The 15,311-nt window shown below is 38.6% G+C and overlaps 1 protein-coding gene across 2 annotated transcripts; it reads right to left on the bottom strand.

The window, feature by feature from the left end:
• Positions 1 to 62: 62 nt before the first annotated feature.
• On the bottom strand, positions 63 to 15,220 carry tspan33b (tetraspanin 33b). Of its 2 annotated transcripts, none has more exons than XM_049724413.2 (8): positions 14,576 to 15,220; positions 10,406 to 10,463; positions 9,912 to 10,039; positions 9,683 to 9,757; positions 6,029 to 6,124; positions 4,465 to 4,593; positions 1,318 to 1,479; positions 63 to 208 (listed from the first exon to the last, which is right to left on the bottom strand). In XM_049724413.2, the coding sequence occupies exons 1-8, from the start codon at positions 14,669 to 14,671 to the stop codon at positions 140 to 142; spliced, it is 813 nt and encodes a 270-aa protein (XP_049580370.1). In that variant the 5' UTR covers positions 14,672 to 15,220; the 3' UTR covers positions 63 to 139. The 2 variants fall into 2 exon arrangements, with proteins under 2 accessions (XP_049580370.1, XP_049580369.1); XM_049724412.2 differs by lacking the exon at positions 63 to 208 and adding an exon at positions 670 to 1,095 and having other exon boundaries at positions 14,576 to 14,931.
• Positions 15,221 to 15,311: the final 91 nt, after the last annotated feature.

The raw sequence follows: 15,311 nt of genomic DNA, 5'->3' as shown, positions 1-15,311 counted from the left end.
ACACACATTAAGACAAAAAAGATACAGAAGGAACATGAGCAGTGAAAAACTCCTTGTGAGTGCATTTTGACTCACAGAGCACTGCAATTGCCTTTTTGCGTCCCTTGCATTCTTTTCCTCTGTCTTTGTTCGCTCGTGCTCACGACACGGAGGTAATCTCTTCTTGGATCTGAGAGATGAGGATCTGGGACAGCACAATTCCTGCAATCTAGAGGACAGCAGCAGCCGCTTTAGATGTCTCAACAGGTGCCTGTAAATGTGCTGCCTGTGCCAACCCTGTCAAGGTGCCTTGGAAGCTTTTCGCAATGCTCATTTGGCATGAGGATGAAATTGTTCAGAATTACTATAGTTGGATTTGGTTTGCTATAACAGCAGTCTCGATTACAGGATTATAACCCTCATAAAGCTGCCTCTACACCCCCCAACACACACACCCACTTTCAAATTGCAAGCTCGTTTGATAACCGTAAAAAGCTATACGGCCAAGACAATAACACCTCATGTGCACTACGGACTTGTTGGCACTTCACAAGCCTCCCACTTAATCATTAGGGACCCAATCAGACGAACACAGAAAGGATATTTATAACAAACTATTGCCATTCAATGATCGTTATGTCAGTCTGTTTTACATTAATTAGCCAAAGGATGTGCAGAGCTCAGGAGGTGTTGATGCAGACTTCAATGTATCTTTATTAAGATGAACATTGTTAAAGTCAGACGTTTTCCTGGGTTGCACATCAAACTTGAAAATTCCTAGCTTGTACGAATATACAAGGTGTGCAACGGATTAGTCGACGTTTGATAGTTGAAGTTGACGAATTGCTAATCACATGTTATTGGCGTGTTGTCTTCCAGTTAGCTCATTTACTGAGAACTTTCAACTCTTCCGTCTGCTGCCAAGTTGTAGATCAGAACCCTCTCAATTTTTTTGTCCAACATCAATTCAGCTCTTTCTATGTAGGCCCCTGTTGAGGCTCAAGGCAAATCTGCAGGGCTAGCAAGAGATTTTGAGTACAGAGAACTCATCTCTATCTTTAGAACCTTGATGAACATTTTGTATTTGTTTAAGTGGCCAGTGATTGTAATTGACCCCTGTCGAAGGACAAAAATAGTAACATTATAGTCATCGTCCTGAATATGAAGTTGTTACACTCATCTTTTGTGAACCGCATTTCAAACAACAACATGTAGTTTGGATCAAAAATCAAATAAAACTACATGAAGAAATAAAAAGGGGCTATTAAAATATTGAAGGCTTGAGGATAGGTAATTACGATGATAAGGGACTATTGACGTTTGTGTCCATGCTGTTACCTGAGGCAAGGCCAAACCCAGTGCAAGAGCTCCCACCAGAAACAAATGGGACTCCATCCATAACACGGCTCTGTCTGCACAGCCTACTGGGAAGATTGACTTGTTTGCCTCCAGCCGGTCCAAGGTTTGAACCCCAAAGCCACACATAGTGTTGATTACTGCCTGTGTGTCAGAAGACAAAGAAGTCATGTAACATGTGAACATTCATGTAAGACTGGTTCTCTGAAGGCAACAATCTCTGTGGGGGGTGGTGTGTCATCCTGCACTGACAAGGATGTTAACTGTTGAGACGGCTATGAGAGAGGTTTGTAGAAGCTTGTTTACTGCAGAGAATTGCGATCAAAAGAGAGAAAGAAAGAAAATGACAGCAGAGAAATGTTAAAAATCCAACAAAAGTCCACTTGATGTGACATGGAAGCTTCAAGAAGTTCCAGAAGCACCATTGCAGTTGCGCGCCCAGGACAGTAGGTTGCAGCACGGCTTCAATTCTTTAAGGGTTTGATTAATTGTCATGTAAAAAAAAAAAAAAAAGGTTACTGCTCTGTTTTCTTGGTAGTATGATATATAATCGATAGCAATGTGATGGATCTACTTTACCCTCTTTAGTTTTCTGTCTTCGTGAAGACAAAAAAGAAAGCTGCCAGGTATAGCGTGTAAGCACAGAATTTTGTCTACTGCTTGGAATATATATTGGTGAATGCAAATATGTGTAAACTATGCATGCATGTATTCATGAGTTTGCATTTACATATATATTATCTGTGTACCTAACTACGTGTTACTTTTACAACCTACATTTACATCACTCTCGTGCACAGGTTTGTGTTTGTACTGTGCTGACAAAATATTGAATACAAGAATAAAGGATTTTACGAAGCAGCCAAAACTGGACCTTTAAAGGCTAATACGAAAGCTGTGGCTTGCAGACCACTGCCAAGATTGAATTGATAAGAAAAATGGAAAGATAAATAAAGAAATAAGCAGCAGCTGCTAGTCCAGTGAGTAGCCTGACTCACACCAGTCAGCTGGGATAGGCTCCAGTACTTCCTAATGAGGACAAACAGTATAGAAAATGGATCGATGGGAGGAGGGGGCGGGGGGTGTCTATAGGGTAACAATAAAAACAAAAGGCAGGCGACTATGTCATGCTAAAAGCCTGCTAACTCCTGGTGCAACTTCAAATCATGTCATGAAACCACAACAGCCTTAATATTACAAATCCTACTGTGATGATGATGCAGGATAATGTGAGATAACAAGGTTGTATCATTTTTGTTTCTGGGCTGCGAGTCAAAATGTTGTAAAACAAAAAAAAAAAACATACAGCAGATATGATGACACCTCTCCTCACTGTTTCATGAATATCAGCTGTGTACTTATTGGACGACCCAGCTAAAGATCTGACAAACTAATAAATTGCTTCCTTCACACTTTCTTCGATGTATTGGATCAAATTAAAACATGCAGGCACATCTAAAGTTGTGTCCATCTGGAACTCATTTAGCCTAAAACTATTGAGACAAACTGAAACAATGAGTTAAAATACATGCATGGCTCAAAGTGGGGGGCTTTTTGCTTCCAAGAGTGACCACTTCAATACAGCCACTCTTACACCAGTTGAACATCAAATGTGTTATCACTCTGGAGGAATAGATTTAGTGGCATTGTCCGAAAGACAGCTGCGATGGGCTCCAGCATGCTTGTGACCTTCATGAAAATAGCAGTTTGGAAGATGAATAAATGAATGAATGTTTTTTTGTGTGTGTGGGGGGTGGGGAGTGGAGGTGGGGGTTTTAAAAGGGTTTTTTGAAAGTTAAATTTTGCAGTGATGACATAGTATTGCCTTAAATGACCATCTTCTTGTTTAATGAATACGAAAAAGGTCTGTCTTGTATTGCATCTCTTTAGATCAGTGTTTCGCAATCTTTATTGAACCCAGGCACATATTTTAGGCAATACACCACAAAAATGTCACAAGTAGTAAATGTACTGAAATAATCATGTCCTTGTGTCAATTTACTTACGCACTTGAATATATATATACTTAGTCTGAAATCTGGGTCTGTTTAGCTGAATATATTTACTATAACAGAGGGCCACACGGGATAGGAACTGACCCAGCCCGTGCATAGCAAAAATGTCCATTATAATTGCATTGGCTGGCCAACAAATACATTTGTTAGCAAGTTATTTCATCACACTACATTTGTTAATATTGTATAAAAAATAACATCCAAAGTGGGGACAGAGCAAAGTATTGATTTGCGAAATTATCTGAAGTTGACTTTTTGGATTTACAGAATTTGCCTACAACAACAAAAATGAAAATTTAAAATATCTGCTGTCTCTAGTGGGCAAATAGCTTAAAAAATAATTAGCTAGATCTAGAGGCAAAAGATATTATAGACATATTCAAATCTATTTATTTATTACCATGAAAAAATAGACAAAACCCAAAAATATACAGTTTAAAAAAATATTATAAAATCACACCCTAAATGATAGTTGTTTTTAGATGTAGAGGGGGCTGAGCAGATTTAGAAGCAATACAGAATATGCTTGACCGGTACGTTTATGACCTCTTTTTGATTTTTAAGTGATTTGCATTCCCCCAAAAATCAAACCAATCAGTTACAATGTTAAATGTAGAAGTTGTCGAAGTAATTTTGTTTATACTGGAATTCTAGCTTAGTATTGGTATTTTATTGAATCTCAACATGCATTCTCTATGACTATTGATCATGATTAGTACACACTTTCATAATCACATGCTGTTATGAATCCTTTGATAATCATGCTTGTGCACATTGGCAAGGAGTGTGGCTCCAGGATTGGTCAAAGATTCAAGGAGAGGGCTGAATTAGTGAAGTGAGGATACATTTTGAACTACCCCATTAAATGCATCTCACAGGTTTGCTGATGGTGGAATGAAACGCTCATGTTGTGCAGACTCATTATTATCCGAGAAAGACGAATCACCTTGAAACTCTATTAGCTGTTTCATTACTTTCGGGCAATCAGTCAGCCAATTATGAGTCTTGGAGGATGTCGTGTTTGTTTAGCAACTTTAATTTTCACTTCACCCTACGATGCTTAATTTGACTGCTGGGTATTCATTTATTGGGAAAAAAAAAAGAAAATACTCACCTCTCCAAGAACAGGAGTGCAGCAAGAAGATGGAACAGCACAGCGTTCTGAGCTTGGGTTTTCTTTGGTGCAGTTAAAGTACAAGTTCCATGACCAGTCCGTGTAGTTGTTCCATCCACAACACTGGAACTACATTTAGTATAAACACACGGGAATGTGTGTTTGGTCGATTATTTCTCACTTATAACATTGCCTGCTAGCTAATGAATTATATATGATTAAAAAGCCTGTTTATTTCCCTTATATATGATCCCCATTTGCAGGGGACATTGTTTGAGGGATGAGTAGCACAACTGAGTATATGCTTGCATCCAAGGAAAGTGTGCCAAATGTTCACGGACTACTGTTGCTCTTGACTCGTTTGGTGGTTGAATAATTGCAGTCCTATCTGTAACAAAGCAATTTGGCAACTTTACAGTTCAACAGCCGTAACATCCTGATACCTCCTTCCTAGAGCTGGTCACCAGTCTGCTCATAAACTGTTGCGGGTGTGATGGCATTGTACTTAGTTTTAACTACGTGGTTGTGTGAAAATAAACAGCTCATCCAAGCTGAACCCACAAGTTTTCATTCGGTGTTGAAGTCAGGAGTGTTGGCAAGAAAAATATCTTTGAGGATGGTGTTCTGTCCCAGACAGTGGAATGTCACTGACTACAGAATGTCATCTTTTGAAAATTGGCTTCGGTTATATAAGATAGGTTCATTTTTCAGGTTGTTCTATTGGTGTACGTTTAGCATTGCATCCTCCCCAGCCAGAAAATTGACTCATTGCTAGACATAACTCTAATGCTTCTTGACATGACAATGAGCTGTATGCATGTTATTTTTTTCCTGACACCTGTGCAACACATGAGTGAAAGAACGTCATGACCGTCCTTCTGGCAGACAAATGAGCTGAGAGTCGGGTTGAAATCTATTTGTTGTGGATTGTCTGGGCAGAGAGACCTAAGCATTGTGGTCTCGCAAATCCCTAGAAAAGCTGAAAGGGTAAAGACATTATCTCATGGAATCTCAAAAGAGTCAATCACAACCACATTAACACGATTGTCAAGATTTGGCACAATGCTGCTACAGACAGACTGATACTCAGTTGTGCTGTTTATCCCTCAAATCTATGTTTCTGACATGGGGCAATCCGTCCAACAATATTTGATACGTTGGTAGTATTGTTTGGGCCGTCGTAAATCGAGCTATGTTGACGATGATACTCATCTCGATGTAAATGTCATACAAAAATAAATTAGATTTACAAATCATTGTATTCTGTTTTTATTTGCAATTTATTTGATTGGGAATTGTAGTATGTTTTGAAATAGAAACTCTCTACCAGATAGAGACTGCTTTATGGAAAAACACTGCTCACTCGCGTGCCAATGTGAAGTTAGCCATTATGAGTTGAGGGAACCTCTTAAATCTTGCCTCACGGAGGAGATGACAGTAAACAAAAGTCCAAGAGCCTGTGCTCACAGGTTGGGGTTTCAGAACACTGATGTCAATAAAACTGGTATGATTATTGTGAAGTCATACACTAACTACTAAGCAGGGTCGGAGTAGAGCAGGGCACCTCTTTCTGAATGTAATCCATCACGTTCTGCAGATCCAGGTCATCCCTATAGTGCACAATACCTTTCTTCACGAACCTACCCAAGGTGTCGCGAGCCTTAAAAGAGGAAACAGGAGAGTTTATTTACGGGTGTGTTATTCGCAGCATCTTGTGAGATGCATATCTTCACAAGTCAACATGTGCGGCAGTATAACCAGAGCAGAGCAGCATTTAACAACAACTTTATTACCTGTGAGATCCATACTCCCAGTGCATATAAAATACAATATTTACAGACAGACAGACAGACAGACAGACAGACAGACAGACAGACAGACAGACAGACAGACAGACAGACAGACAGACAGACACTTACGCACTTATGCACGCACGCACACGTACACACACACACACACACACACACACACACACACACGCACACATATACATACGTACGTACATACATACATACATACATACATACATACATACATACAGGCTAAACAACCATTTTGGTGTGCTAATTTTCACCATTCTCCGCTTGAGTTAATGTAAGCAAGTCCCAAATGAATTATAAATGAAATGCCCTAATTTTATTGATTCATGAGCAGAACTGGCTCCATTTAGGAATTAAACCCTGCTGCTTAATTTGTTCCTCTTAAGACTACTTTGTTTTCCCCTTTTGAATGGGCCTTCAATCCAAGTTCTCCGCCTTTAAAAATGTCAAAACAAGGTGATACAGATTGAATTTAGATAATATATGATAATGAGAGCACTGTATGCTGATAAACTGCTGAGCTATAAAATTTCATTTGGCTTGAAAAGAACTTCTGTGGGTGTTATGCTGTGGGCTCCTGGAATTACTCTGATTAGATCCCGTGGAAAAGAAAGTTGTGCTGATAAACACAGCTAGCTCTATCAAAGTCTATTTTATCCCGAAATAATTTTGCCAAACACAAGGGCAGGAATGTTCTACGTTGATCTCCCTCCATCACACTTGCTGTGCGTGCTTGTGGACCTTGGGACCTAACATCATCTCCTCATGTCATTAGTTGCAATTTAAGTCTCCTTCAAGGGATCTGTTGAAATGGAACATTTGGATCTGCTTTGAAGATCCAGAGCATTTGAATCATTTAGCGATGCTGGGAGCGTTGTTAAACTGATGTGTTTAGAAGCAGGCAGTCTGAAGACTGACAGCGCATCGTGGAGGGTGGCAAGGTATAATATGGCACAGTTTATATTGTGAAGTTAGCGTTGGAATAACATTTAAAGCTTTCTTTACATGTGGATGCCAGCAGGTACATTTTTCTGTTCAGACAAAGAACTTAACTGGAAGAAAAAAGAAATGTAAAGAAGTTTATAGTGATCCTAGCAGTTGGTGTTTCCATCCTTTGAGACTTTCTTTATGCAGTCAGCTTGACGGTTTTCACACTGACACCCAGCACAGAGCTTCCCTCTACTTTTGTCTGTCACAGAAGACATTTTTCTAAATTGTAGTACATCTTTTTCCCGAATACTTTTTACCCCACCATTTCCCTACCATTTATGCCCTACAAGTGTTTTTCATACAAATGAGGTTGGTGGGAGATGACACATTCCAGCTTACCAAGAAATTTGTCTTTGCTGCTGGAGGAAAGTGCTCCCAGCAGTCCAGTTTTTCAGTTTACACGAGGACAGAGAGACTGGAGGCTCGCCTGTGATTATACCTTTCTTCCGCAGTACCTGACCAGTTTCAATTTGTACTAACGCTCATCAATAGACGAAACTGTTAAATAGGTAAACATCTTAAAATGTTTACTTGTCTTAACAAAATATTCTGCAGTATATAATTATGAAGACATGATGAGTCTCATCGAAATAAAATCATGAGTGTCTTTGACAAGCCTATGTCAGAGTTTTCTGGTCCTCTGGGTTTTTTGCTCAGCCAGCAATCAACTAAGCATCTGAATATACAAACACTACATCATCTGATCAGAGTCTGAAATAAATATTTGTGTTATTTGGGAAAAAAAAAAAAGCTTTTCAAATGCTACTGTTGTTGCCTGTTTAATGTGACTTCTGTGTCTAAAATTTGCTACAGATATACCCTATGTTGGGGCTGTAATTTACTCACTTAAAATTTTTAAATTCGATGGCATCAACTCAAACTCCAAGATAACTGCCCCACAAAATAAACTAATAATATGAATAAAAATGAATTAAGAAATAGCATTTATTTATGTTGGGGCTTTTTCAAGGCCAAAGGGAGCCGCGACAATGAGAGTGAAGAGCCGCAGATTGCAGACCCCTGCCTAATGTCCATTGTTGGACAAATGTATTAACATAAACATCCATTTTGGCAATGGTTCCTTGTACATAAAATGAAACGTTTAAACTTGATTTAGGTTCATAATAATGGCTTGTGTGTTTAAGTTGAGTACATACCTACACAATGAGTGTAGATGTATGAGAATTAATTGGGTGATTTTTTTATTTTTGCTTTTCCATCTGAACCTCACGTGCACATTTACTGGACACAGCATCATCAATAACTGTCATTGTTCAGTATAAATGGCATCCATAATAATTACAGCAGAATAATAGAAGCCTTCAATGAGGTTAATGTTCAGTTTTTATGGCGTCTGAGAGACTCCACTGTCATGTGTTTTTTGGTTAATACTGATGAATGTCTGTGTTTTGACAAAGGGATGAAAATATCACTGATACTATTATGACATTGTTTTATTTGATTTCAAACTAAGCAACCATGGATATACTACACAGGCTGATCTCATCAATTATATTTAATTGAAAACATGGGAGTTCAGAATTCAGTTTCAACATCTTCCCATGCTTCATGTTAGCAGCAAAAGAATCAAACGAGAATGACCCTTGGTAAGGTCATTTGTGCCCACTGAGACATTTTTATTTCGGTTTCACATTCCACCCACAATACAATGAAACTTTCCTACCATATATCACTGATGTTGTATTTTATTTGTATTTTTTCATGCATTCATTTGAATGGCATCTATTTTGCATGCTTTATAGTTGAGGAAGCTTAAGGTCAATCCCACAATGTAGTATTAATGGGCTAACAGCAAAGCCACAAGAAAATTTGCAGAATAGTTGCATGACACCGCACAATAATTTTTAATGCGAATCAGATTTATAAACTTTACATTCTGAGTATGTTATTGAAAAACACTGCTTACTGCCTGCAGTGTATCAAAGTGTTTTAGAATAGTCCATTGTTACAAAGCACGCTCATGGATTTATATGTTCGATTCACGGATAGTTTGGACAGCGAACATATATGCACCTGTCTCCAAAAATAGAGGACTTGTCTCTTTCATGTATAATGATGCATCATGAAGCAATGCAGTTCTACACTACTGTCAAACATGATTGTTTAGTAATTATGATGTCTCTCACAGTGTCAATCAAAACTGAGCGCAATTACCTGTGTAAAGGTTGGTTGACATCTATGCCTAGATATTTTATATGGGCTTTCAGGATTGTTTCCAAAGTTGTGTCTGGTGTGAACCCAGCACACTTACTGTAAAATAGCAATCTGCTGGTGAAGCTGCTGCTGTAGAATTAAATCATATACTCAATGATGAGGCCCAAGAGGGGCTTGCTCTATTGATTTTATGATGTAAAATGATTAAGCGAGTTGTCACAAAAGGCTCATACCTGGTCTGAGTAGAAGAAGCCCAGAATTGCTATGACCAGCTGGGTTAGGAAGACCAATGATAGACTCAAAGAGAACTGCAAGCACAAAAGACAAATGTGACTCATTTTTGCCAGACAGATTTGTCAATATAGATAAAATAAACGTCTTTTCAGATTGGATTGAACTTGTTGCTATATGGGAAAGCAGCTGTTGGGTCAATATTTGTGATATGTCTGTTATGAATGTTACGGTTTTGAGGAGGCGAAGGTTTTCTCTGAGGGCTCCAATACATCCACAGAAAGTGACGAAGAACATGACCACCCCCACTACAATTAGGATGACAGCTGGGTCGATCAGGAACGTGCCCCGCACAGTGTCTGGCAAAAAGACAGAAATGGGATAGGCTCTGCTTAGAGAGCAACCGTCTGTTATTTTCCACCCCATTCCCAATGCATTTCTGTCATATACAACATCCACACCCCTTCTAAAAGCCAGCTTAAGTCTTTGAGATAAGTTAAAACTGCGTGACTGGGAAAGCGATGACAAGGACACGGATGGCCATATGTGGATGTTTGGTAAATTGAACAATATCTTAATAGCCCATAAATCTGAATGCTTTTAACTGTGTCAATCAAGGCTATTCACTAAAGACAATCCTTTTGAGGTAAGCAACAATAACTCATCACATTGAGTACAAAAAAGTGAATAACAGCTGAATTAAAAAATAAAAAAAAATACTGTACCTGTGGCTTTCTGGACTTTAGCATATACACCAATTGCAACAATCAACAAGGAGAAAACCTGTGGGGGGAGAGGGGGGACATTTTTTTAATACATATACATATTGTAAAAATCAACAGGATGGCTGGACAAATATTTTTGAAAGTCATACAGGGAGAAATGAAAGAAAATATAGAGCAGCCACTGTCCATTCATCCAGAAGAACATTGGTGAGGTCAGAGGCCAAACCAATTCAAGCATGCTGTTATGCTGGAACAAAAAAAGTCCCATGAAACTTGAAGGGTATGACTGTCCATAATCTAATTACAATTATAGTATTACTTGATATGTAAAATGTAATTTACTTGTTTTGTTTTATGTATGTTACCCATTATTATGGAGACACTTGACAATAACATGTTCCTTCTCAGTACTGCTGGCATTCTTTGAAATCTATTTTTGTTAAGTTTGAACCAGGACAAATTTCACAGAAGCTCATGAAATGGTGATAGAAACTACTTTTTTCTGACATAGCCGCTCTCTTTGCCTCTGGCATTTTGCTGACCTTAGCTATTTGTCACCAGTGTGGTTTTGATCAAAATGTCTAGAACTGTTTTCTGACATTTGAAAGGATTTATTTCAGGTACCGTGAAGAAACAAAAATGCACAGAAGGATGGGATCACAATCGCTCTATTACATTTGCATGAAAAAAAAAGACTCTAAATGTGTTATTCATGTGACAAAACAAGAACGGTAATTTTCCAGCACATGTGCTTTTAAATGTATCATAGGAGATTTAGAATGAAATAGAAGAGGCTTTTATTCTTAGTAGATAATCGTAGCACATAAGGAAAATTGAAAGGTGGTCAAAAAGAAACACTTTTCTTTGCATATGTTTCAAAATGAATCTGCATTAAAGACATCTCAATATTTATAGTGCTCAATTAATTCAATTGTTTGTATCTAACAGCTTTTGGGATGCAAGTATGGCTGTTTTGGGGGGATTTTTTTTCCCCCTCCTATCACTATTGGGGGCTTTAATGAGCTCACTTAAATGCCAGTTGGTATGATTCACGTTTTAAAAGAATTAAAGTGTTCTGTGCTCCAGTACTTTCACCATCAATGTTGACAAATCTGAAGTTTGAATTACAAAATAAAATGTGTTTTTAGGATAAAAAGGGTAAGCTTCTCTCCATATGTGATTTAATTAGATTATGAAAGTGTACTATTCAATCACTACAAAAGGAACATTCTCTGCAAAGCTAGCTTTTTCTTCTTTTAAAATGTCACCTGACCTTGGTCAGAAAAAAAACACCTCTCATCTGACTTTGTTTTTTTTCTTTTTTTCTTCACCCCAATTTGAAATATTCCCATTGTCTGGAAACAGTTGGCAAATGTGTTTTTCATTCAGCTATAATGATCAACAATTGCAGGGATGAAAAGCAGGTACTTGAAAGCATGGCTGCAACCAGCTCCTGTTCGGATCTTGGCATTCACCCTAAAGCTAAAAGCCAAACACAAGAAAACCTTACACTTGAACGAAAAAAAACTAAGTGCAGAGAAGGAATTGCCAATGGCTGCCCACATTGTGGCCCAAAACAATGAAAGCTGCAAACTGAACGATGGGTGTGTTATCGTTGCTCAGGGGGCCATTTCCACTAAATTGCCCACCATTCAAAACATTAGAACAAAACATATATAATAAAGCTTTCTATAGAGTTTTTAAGATACATTTATCTCCTCTTCTTAACTGTGTGGGCAATCCATTGTGTTTAAGTGTAAAGAAAATTTCTTTTGTTTACATTTTGTAGCTACACCGACTTGTTTGATTTAAAGAAAGGCTTTTATTTAATCAATTTTACAACCCACATAAATGTTTCAAACGTGTGCCAGGAATTTCAAATGTTTGTATTTTGTACACTGTGGTGTTTTAAAGAATTTTCAAGTCTCTTCTCTTCTTGTTGCTTTAAGGATATTGTCGCTTGTGTAGGAGTGAGGCCACCGGCAGTCCCGTTTTCCACTCTTCCACAGCGTTTTTGAGTATTTATCACATGCATGCTGAATAGAAGCCTGCTTCGTTTTTCAGGCTTGTGAAAGAGATGAATCAGGTGGATTGCGCGGGGGAGGTAAAAGCCAGCCATACAGAGCCACGGGGAACATGAAGACAAAGGCCTGATGGATTAAAGCCACAGTGTTCACTTCCGAGCTCATGTCCCAAAAACAAAGTCAACAGCCAGGCCTTTTGCCTGCCAGTGTTGAAGTAAGTAATGTGAAGGGTGTGGTTATTTAGAAGGATTCACGTGCACCCTAGTTCTGCAAAATTTGACTGATCTTGAAGCGAAGCAAAGGAGCCGCGGGCAAAACGGAATTCATTTAAATTAACACCCAATTTAGTTGTGAATCAACACGTTTGTGTCATGGATCGGAATGGAGCAGGGCGAGCGAATGCAGCTTCGACCAGGGTTTATTGAAGGGAAAAGGTAGTTGGAAGAGAGGATAAGGGGAACAAACTAACAGAACCGGCAAACTGACATAACTTACCGGACCGACCGACAGACAGACTGGCTAACCGAAACAAAACTGACAAAGACAGGAACCAAAAGAAACAAGAAATACACCAAACCTGAAGACATCAAGTCAACAACTATCCAACAAGAAGTGACACGCAGACAGGACTTAAATAAGAGACAGGTAACGAGAGGTAGGTGACTGTGATTACATTGATTGTGAGGTAACACAGGAAGCGAGGGGAGACGCGAACAGAAACCATGGTAACAAATATAATAAAGCAACCGGGGACGAGTCGTGACAGTTTGCTGCGTCAGTGGCCTGCAGGAGAACTAAAAGAATAAAGGATGAAAAGAACAGAGTTTGGCTCAGCAATATTTGGAATTAAAAAAGAAAAGAGTTTGTTGTAAATGATACTTTGCCACCCCAGACAAAGGTGAAAATGGCTACTTGTGCCTGATTAGATGCAATTAAGTCAGTTTCTTGGCATCTTGACATCACTTCTTGCACGTGTGATATATGGTTTGTGATGATATTATGTGATAATGTTTTGAGGGTTGTGCTGCTTGATGTTTTCAGCCAGGCTTACTGTTACTCATTTGTTGGACTTTCTCAGCATCGGAAGGCTAATTTTGGTCAATGTAATCGCAGTTGGCATGTGCTTTTCAATGGGAAGGCATTTTGCACACAACCCTTATTCAAGCTCTTTCATTCAGTTCATTCTTTACTTTCAGAAGTTTGAGGGAATTTAATCTTTGGGATGTGGAGAGCCATGAAACTTGGGTATTTGTGTGTAGTTGTTGTTTTTCTGACATGAATACAAACTGGGGAGATAACAAGCTTGTCATCATTTCAACCAAATAGCGATGCTGGGTAATGTCTTTGAAGCCTTTGGTTTCTTTCACAGAAAGCCAAACAATCTGAGCTGTGATAATGAGGAATGCTCAGACAAAATCACTCAGAATATAGTTAGAAAAACATGCAACAATGTAAAGGTTCAGCTCAGGGACATGTTCTTTGTATTATTGTAACAGTGACTTGATTAAAAAAATGAAAATAAATCACTCAACATTTCCTACTGTGATCGATGACCAAACAAAAAATGAGAAAATGTTCCACCAGGGTAGGTGAGGCGCCCCTGCCAATTGCTACCGCAGACACAATCTAAATTATACGTCTTCATTTATTATTAAGAGAATTTGCTCCATAGATTTATTAATTTAATATTTTCTTTTGTCTTGAACTGCCTATTGTTTAAAGCCCTAGCTCACAGGTGTCAAACTCAAGGGCCGGGGGGCAGATTCTGACGGCCACATCATTTTATGTGGCCCGCAAAATTAAAATCATGAGTGTCAACTCAATGTTGCTTGTTAAAATACCAAAACTCTAAATTGTCTTTTATTTAAATAACAATGAGATATTGCAATTTTTTTATAATCTCAATTTCAAAATAAATTGGAAAATTCTGTTGTGCGTATGTGATAATATCTACACACATTCATTTCTATTTAAGTAAATAATGGCCCCACGAGGGAATCCATAACTCTGATGTGGCCCGCAACATAAAATAAATTTGACACCTTTGCCCTAGCTGATGATGTCAGGCATATGTGCTGTCATTTTACAAAACCTGCCTGTTCCTTTCTTTACTGACATGCCACAGTAGGCCTCCATCTTTACTCACCCAAAATAAGAAGCTGAAAAAGAAGAGAAAATATCGAATCCAGGGATTGATGAAAGAGAACGTCTCTGCTCGATCCAGATAATGTTTTCTGTCCATTGTTTATTTCCCCTCTTCCAGTCTGACACATAGAAGCACGACAACTTGCGCTCAAAAAGAGCAATCAGATCTGCTATGCAGATACTCGACCGCCATGCGAGTCTGTGAGGAGGGGGTTACAGTCTGGTTACAGATTGTCGAAAAAAAGGTGTGTGTGTGTGTGTGTGTGTTGTCAGTGGAAGGACCACGTCATACTAGTGTGGCCCAGAAACATCTATACAGACCTGAAGGTCAGAATAAACAAACAGATTTGTGAGTGCTTGCAGTGCGGAACCTTTTGTCCACAAATTCTAGTTTCCCGTTTGATGTTAAATCCTTTAGTATTATTGTTTTGGAAATTTTGGTCTAGAATAGAAAATATGTACCTTCAGCTGCAACATTGATGCAGTGTGTTGGGTTCTTATTTTCATTCTCTCTTGTTTTGCAATGCTGCTCAGCTAACAAGTATTCATCGAAGAGCAATGTCAGGACAAAGAATCTGCTTGCAGATTTGTATCCATCAAACCATCCTAACACTGAAAATAGCAAAGGACGTTCAAGTATGATTCCATTAATTGTATGTATACGACACATTTTTAGGACTGACTACAATGACGATGGTTGCCATTGTTCCCACATTTAGATGTGCTGAAATAGCAGT

Source organism: Syngnathus scovelli, chromosome 6 (genome assembly GCF_024217435.2).
Source record: "Syngnathus scovelli strain Florida chromosome 6, RoL_Ssco_1.2, whole genome shotgun sequence".
NCBI classification, from domain to species: Eukaryota; Metazoa; Chordata; class Actinopteri; order Syngnathiformes; family Syngnathidae; genus Syngnathus; species Syngnathus scovelli.
This window is presented reverse-complemented; position numbering and strand designations above follow the sequence as displayed.